This window comes from Notamacropus eugenii, chromosome 6, assembly GCF_028372415.1.
Source record: "Notamacropus eugenii isolate mMacEug1 chromosome 6, mMacEug1.pri_v2, whole genome shotgun sequence".
Lineage (NCBI taxonomy): Eukaryota > Metazoa > Chordata > Mammalia > Diprotodontia > Macropodidae > Notamacropus > Notamacropus eugenii.
In genome coordinates this window covers 316,798,466-316,805,335 of record NC_092877.1, presented here as the reverse complement: position 1 = coordinate 316,805,335, position 6,870 = coordinate 316,798,466, and the positions used below count along the sequence as shown (strand labels likewise).

The window sequence follows — 6,870 nt, the reverse complement described above, 5'->3', positions numbered from 1 at the left end:
AAGGTAGCTCCGCCCCCAGAGGGCGGGGCGGCCGCGGAGCTGAGAGGTTGGCCCCGCCCCGTCCCCTCTGCCCTCCCTCCCCGGCCCGCCGGGCTCCGGGCTCCTTTTCTGGGAAATCACTTTATTGGCCTGGCTCGCCCCGCCCCCGAGGGCGGGGCCTGGACCGAGCACCTGCGCCCGCACGCCCCCTGGTGGATCGAGGGAGGAGCACAGTGGAGGGCGCCTCCCGAGTCCGCCCACGTGGGCAGTCAGTGCTGCGGTAGGGGCCGCCTCAGGACTGCACTCCAGGTCCAGTCGGGGCCGTGAGGGTCTCCGGGGCCGAGGCCCTGAAGCGCTGCCTCTCGTAGTCGCCGCGGTTGGCGGTGCGCATGTTCTGCAGGGCCTTCATCTGCTTCACTCGGTTCCTGTCCACCTCTCGCTTGGCCAGAAGAAAGAGGACGATCCCGCAGGGAAAGCCGATGGCCCTGGGGGCGGGGAGATGGGGTTCAGCCGGGTCAGGAGGCTCCCCCCCGGCACCGTCCTGAGAGCTGTGCATTCAGAGAGCACCGGGGAGGGAACTTGGGGCCGAAGCCAAGCTCAAGGCAGTATGGGGGGGCACTCCCCACTCTACAGTGGCAAGTGCGTGACACGTGCCCGACACGTGCTGACGCGGCGGACAGTCGCTACTAGAGGCGCCAGTTCTTTCTCAAGGGCAAGGGGAGGTGAGAAGGGGGCCAAGGCAGATTTTTGCCTGGAAAAATAAAACTGTAAAAAACCTCAAACGTGCTTCCGGCGCTTCCTAAATTGGGCCTTTCTTAAGGATCGACCAGGGCCCGGACCCCAAAGGCAGCCCCCCTGGTCCCCCCAGTCTGGACCAGGCGGCTCCAGGAGCGCACTCACCACGCCAGCCCCACGGCCTTCATGGGGTTCTTGGCCTTCTTCTTGGGGATGTACTCCAGCCCTGGGGGCCAGGGCCCAGGCTCGGGCTTGGACGGCGGCAGGCCGGGGTAGGGCCGCAGCGGGTTCCTGCGAGCCGGGGCTCTGCTAAGAAAGCCTGCGGATGGAGGAGGGGAGGGGCAGTGAGTGGCGGAACGGCCCGCGGGGGAGGCCCCGGCCTAGGCCAGGGCGGGGGTTTGGCCAGCGTCATGCCACAGGGCGGTGGCCCAGGTGAGCGCAAGAGAAAGGGCTTCCAGGGGAGGGAGGAGATGGAGGGGATGTCACAGAGACAGACTGCCATGGGGGGGCCGGGAAGACGCGCTAGGGGATAGGGGCAGGGATACGATGACCTCTGACCCCTATGATCGCCAGGGGCGGGAGTGGGGTGGGCGGTGCATTCCTCGGAAGCAGGGGCATGGCCTGGATGACCCCTGGATGAGCGTTTGCCCCTTAGCCCATGATCCTGCAGGGAGGAGAGAAGAGGGAACGGGACCAAGGGCCTCAGACCCGAGAATGGAGAGGATTGTCCGGGAGCCTGGCCCCAGCGCCCCGCCTCTTACCCCCGCGCACCACGGCACCCCTCAGCGCCGGGGCCTTCAGCGCAGCCACCACCGTCGCCATGTTCCCGGTCCCCAAGCCCCTCCTCGTCGTCTGCTGGAAGTTGTAGTTTAGGCGGCGCGGATCCCGCGGGATCCTCGCCCTCTGCTCAGGCCCGCCAAGGGGACAAAGACTACGCTTCCCAGAATTCCGCGCGGCAGACTCGAGAAAACTACCCTTCCCATAAGCCTCTCCTGGCACGCAGACTAGGTTGTGGGCGTGAGGGGGTGGAGCGGGCTTTCGAAGTCTTCCAGTCCGCCCTTTCACCCCGGCGTCGTTGACCAACCGCCCCTTTTGATTGGCTGCTCCGCCGGCCGGGCCCCTTCGCGATTGGAGAGATCGACGTCGCTCGGCGTTGAAGCACCGCCCCCTGCCCCGTCTCGATCTCGGCCGGACCGTGGTAGGTGTCGTCGCGCGGCCGTGGCTCTGGAGGCGGCTGGGCCCCGGCTGCTGGACCGGCTTCGTTGAGTCTCATGGAGCCCGATCCCGATCCCGGGCCCGAGGACGGGGCGGCCTCCCCGGAGGCCCTGCACTTCCATGGCGACGAGGAGATCATCGAGGTGGTGGAACTGGGTCCCGGCCCTCCCGACCCCGGTGAGAGCGGGATGGGGGTGGGGGCGCCCCTTGACGGAACGGGCAAGGTCCTGACCCTTGACCTCACCCTGGTTCCATCACCCCTCCATCCTGCCTTGTGCGGTGACCTAGGGCCACTCCCTCGGGACATTTGGACCCTTGTTTTCCACGCCGTAACTCCCTTTTCTTTATCCCACTGTCACCTTCGAGATGTGGTGTCCTTTAACCTTTCATCTGATGCCCCTTGAACTTTAGTCTCGCTCTCCTGTTCTTCCGTTTTTCTCCCCAGCCGTCTTTAGCGTTCCCTGCCTTCATCCCCATTAAATTCGTGTTTCTTCCCATAAGCAGCCAGACCCCGCCCCCCGGGAAGGAGGAGGGGTTCGGTTATGTGAGCGTCTCCCCTGCCCCCCCAGCAGATGACCTGGCCCAGGAGATGGACGGGGTGGACTTCGAGGAGGACGAGGAGCTGGCGGGGGAGGGGGCGGACGAGGCCTGGGGGGACGAGGTGGACGAAGGCGTGGACGGCGGCATGGAGAGCCCGGACGACAGCGAGGTCACCTTCGGGCATCACTCAGGTAGCTCCCCCCCCATCGGGGGGTCCTCGCGGAGCTCCCAGAGATGGGGAGGGCCCGTGCCGGGGGGCCGTGCTGAGCCCCGCCTCTGTCTCTGTGGGAGCAGCCTCCGTGTTCTGTGTGAGCCTGGACCCCAAGACCAACACTCTGGCGGTGACGGGGGGCGAGGACGATAAAGCCTTCGTGTGGCGGCTCAGCGACGGGGAGCTGCTCCTGGAGTGTCCGGGTGAGCGGGCTGGGTGCTGGAGGCCTGACCGGCCGGTGGGGGCCCGGGGCAGGCCGTGCCCGGCGCTATTCCCCACCATCCCTTCTCTTAGGCCACAAGGACTCCGTGACCTGCGCGGGCTTCAGCCACGACTCTGCCCTGGTGGCCACCGGGGACATGAGCGGCCTCCTTAAAGTGTGGCAGGTGGACACCAAGGAGGAGGTTTGGTCCTTTGAAGTGGGCGACCTGGAGGTGAGAGCTCTGGGGGGCGCAGGCTGGGAGCTGGACACAGAGGAGGACCGCCTCCTTCTGTCATTGTTGTCCTGACGGGCCCCATCACCTATGGACTGGTGGGAACTCCCTGAACTCTGGGGAGGCGGGAGCTGGGGGGCTGCCTTGTCTAACTGCTCTCTCTCCTTTTCTGGCTGGCGCAGTGGATGGAGTGGCACCCTCGGGCACCCGTCCTCCTGGCAGGCACAGCTGATGGCAACACCTGGATGTGGAAGGTGCCTAGTGGTGACTGCAAGACCTTCCAGGGGCCCAATTGTCCAGCCACATGTGGCCGAGTCCTCCCTGATGGTGAGAGCCCCTTATCGGGCACCCTTTCCACATCTGAGAGCCCAGGCCTTGGTGTGTTTAAAGAGTTGTCACATGCCAAAGAGATTTGACCCATTCTTCCTAGCCTCGGAAGACAGAACAGTGGACGGGAGCTGGGAAGAGACAGGCTTAGGCTTGAGATCAGAAAAAGCCTGCTGAACAGTTAGAGCAGGGGTGGGGAAACTGTGGCCTCAAGGCCACACTTGAGGACCTAAAGAGCCACATGTGCCATCGAGGCTGCAGGTTCCCTACCCCTGAGTTAGAGCAAGGCAAAAGGAGAATGAGTGTGCATGAGATGTAATGGGTTCCCCTTATTGGGCTCTGGAGGCTAAAGCTGCTTGACCATTTGTCTGGGATGTTGGAGAATGCTTTCCTTCTGGGTATGGGTTGAAGTAGATGGCCTTTGACACACCTTCCAGTTCTTAGTTGCTGTGCTTTTGGTGTCTGAGTCCCAGTTAGACCACTTGTTAGCTTACTCATTTACTAACTTTGTGGCCTTGGGCAAGTCATTTGACTTCTTTGTGTCTCAATTTACTTATTTGCAAAATAACGGTTATAAGAATACCTGCATAGTCAATTTCACAGTTTTTTTGAAGATTTAATGTGTTAATGCACTTATAAAGTGCTCCACAAACTACAAAGTACAATGTAAACGTCAGCTGTGATCATCATCATCATCACCACACTTGTTGTCCCCAGATTCTTTTCAGGACCTAAAGCTCCCAACAATCCTCTCTGGGCTTTGTGGTCCTTAGCTTCCCTTCTCCAGGGCCACAGTTCTCCCACCCTGCTGCTCACTCCTGGGGCAGTATCTGGCCCTGCACCCTCTTGTTCTTGAATACCTGAGAGCCTGTTTTCTCTTTTTCTGTTGGCTCTGTCTGTGGGGCATCAGGGAGGAAAGCCGTGGTTGGTTATGAAGATGGGACTGTCCGGATTTGGGACCTGAAACAGGGAAGCGCCATCCATGTGCTCAAAGGTACGGGCACCACAAGTGCTTTTGGTGGGGCTGGACAGATCAGATGTAGAAAGCCCCCAAATCTGAGGAAAGGGTGCATGGGGGATAGGGGAAGGAGGCAGCCCCTGCCTTATTTTTCATCCCTTTCTCTCTGTTCCAGGAACCGAAGGTCACCAGGGCCCACTGACATGTGTGGCCACCAACCTTGATGGGAGCCTCATTCTCACCGGTTCTGTGGACTGTCAGGCCAAGCTGGTCAATGCAGCCACTGGCAAGGTGAGTGAAGGAAATTCCTTTACATGGAGTCTGAAGGTCCCCAGAGTAAGCCTGCCCCAAGTCCTGCCTTGGCTACCCTGTTCCCAAAGCTTCCTTTCCCTGGGCCTTTCTCCCCATGTTGGATCACAGGATCATCAAGTGTTAAACCTGGAAGGAGCCATGGAGATTATTTGACCCAGCTTCCTCATTTTACAGATGAGGAAACCGAGGCCAGCTGGTGGGAAGAACACGTCCAAAGTTTTTTATGTCTGACTGACTCTGGCATCTTCTCTTTTCCTAGGTGGTAGGTGTTTTCAGACCAGACCCCGTGGGTCCACAACCTAACCCTGGGGAGGATGAAGAAAGCGAGTCTAATTCCGTGGAATCCTTGGGTTTTTGCAATGTGTGAGTGAGATTGGGTCTGTGAGTGTAGCAGCTCAGGCTAAAGTGGAGGAGATGGTGGGAGATGTGATAGCAGAGTGGAGAGGAGGGCTTCGTAGTGTGGGCAGATGGGTAGAGGTACTTCTGCCTGATACTGCTCCTCTGCCCAGGATGCCGCTGGCTGCTGTTGGCTACCTTGATGGGACCTTGGCCATTTATGACCTGTCTACACAGAGCCTGAGACACCGGTGCCAGCATCAGGTAAGGCACCTCAAGTCTGGGGGTAGGGGAAGCCAGCCTTAGCCTCTTCTCTCCCCTCCTGTTCTCACCCCTTCTCTTTGCTACCTTTCTCTTCCTTCGGGGAGAAGGTAATAGCTCCACTGGCTGAGCAGTGGTTCACGGCCTCTGCCCTTTCTTTTGTAGTCGGGCATCGTGCAGCTGCTGTGGGAGGAGGGGGCAGCTGTGGTGTACACCTGTAGCCTCGACGGAGCTGTCCGGCTCTGGGACGCTCGAACAGGACGCTTGCTTAGTGACTACCGAGGCCACACAGCTGAGATCCTTGATTTTGCTCTCAGCAAGTGAGTGGACATGGGGAAAGGGGATTCTTGGGAGTCATGAGGATCCTGGGGCACCTGACCCCTAAGGGGAGCCAGGATCCCTGGATCCTGAAGAGGCCAGTCAGTCATGTGACATTTATTAAGCAAGCACCAAGGATATGAAGAAAGGTAAAAAAAAACCCAACAACCCTGCCCTCAGGGGGCTTCTGTTTGTAGGAAGCATTGAGATGGTGAATAGAGAGCTGGCAGGAATATTGAGGGGGCCCAGGAAAGGCTTCTTGGAGGAGGTTGGGAAGCTCACTGGGGGCAGAGATGAAGAGGGAGAGGAGCCTTGAGTGCCTGAGGTGGCTGCAGTACCAGCCCTCTCCCCCCAACACTCACTTCTTGTCCTTTCTCTACAGAGATGCCTCCCTGGTGGTGACCACATCTGGAGACCACAAAGCCAAAGTGTTCTGTGTCCAGAGGCCTGACCGTTAGTGTTGATGCCTGTCCCTGGGCTCTCATTTTATAGGGAGAGGGGGAGAGGGAGGGGGGCTGGCTCCCCCCCACCCAGGGGCTGCCAGGGAAGCTGCCCTCTGACTTCATCTCCTAGATGCTGCCACCTGCCCCCTTTCTCCACGTAGACACTGCCCCCCTCTCCTTCATGTTGACTTTCCAGGGGGAAGTTGAGCCTCACTGTTCTCATGTTCCACTTGTGGGGTTTCTTGGGGCTCAGATCCATTCAGGGGTTGTGGGAGATAGGAGCAGCTCATCAGCTCTTTCCTTCTCTCCCCCCTCCTCCAAGGCCTGAGGTGTGGGGGTGGGGATGAAGGCAGAGGGGCTATGATCACAGAGATTTTAAGAGATGTAAATAAAATATGATTCCCAGAGCTGTCGTCTGTAGGAAGTTGGGAGGGGCGGGGAGAAGGGTGGTGGGGTGTATGGGTTGGGGTAGGGTGTAGGCCCTAGCCCTGATGGTCCCCAGCGCTGCTTCACAGGTCCTTTCCCTGGAGTCACCTACTTTCAGCAGCACTGTGCTTTCTGCTGAGGGCTGGTCGCTGAAGTTCTCCTGATTCACCCAGCTTGGAAATTCCATTGCTATGCATACATTGGCCTGCTTCTCTAGGGTCTTTATCCTGAGACACTCTATTCTTTCAGAACTGGGCACTGGGGAAGGCAAGAGAGCCATGAACTCTTCAGGGCAGTGCAGCAGACAGGTGGATAGGCAGCTACATACATGGGAGGGGTGATAACTCAGACTCTGACCTCTTCCAGGGAAAAGGA

At 59.5% G+C, this 6,870-nt stretch overlaps 2 protein-coding genes across 3 annotated transcripts; one reads left to right on the top strand and one right to left on the bottom strand.

The window, feature by feature from the left end:
* Nucleotides 1–104: 104 nt before the first annotated feature.
* PNKD (PNKD metallo-beta-lactamase domain containing) lies at nt 105–1,983 on the bottom strand (the record flags this gene model as incomplete). Its single annotated transcript, XM_072621520.1, has 3 exons — nt 105–464; nt 880–1,033; nt 1,476–1,983. Coding segments are annotated over 3 exons (855 nt in total), but the record flags the coding sequence as incomplete, so codon positions are not given.
* On the top strand, nt 1,875–6,476 carry AAMP (angio associated migratory cell protein). Of its 2 annotated transcripts, none has more exons than XM_072617756.1 (11): nt 1,875–2,106; nt 2,502–2,660; nt 2,764–2,883; nt 2,975–3,114; nt 3,297–3,441; nt 4,352–4,435; nt 4,575–4,690; nt 4,971–5,074; nt 5,221–5,311; nt 5,474–5,628; nt 6,009–6,476. In XM_072617756.1, exons 1-11 carry the CDS (start codon nt 1,986–1,988, stop codon nt 6,082–6,084), a joined length of 1,311 nt encoding a protein of 436 aa, XP_072473857.1. In that variant the 5' UTR covers nt 1,875–1,985; the 3' UTR covers nt 6,085–6,476. The 2 variants fall into 2 exon arrangements, with proteins under 2 accessions (XP_072473857.1, XP_072473856.1); XM_072617755.1 differs by having other exon boundaries at nt 1,888–2,106; nt 2,499–2,660.
* Nucleotides 6,477–6,870: the final 394 nt, after the last annotated feature.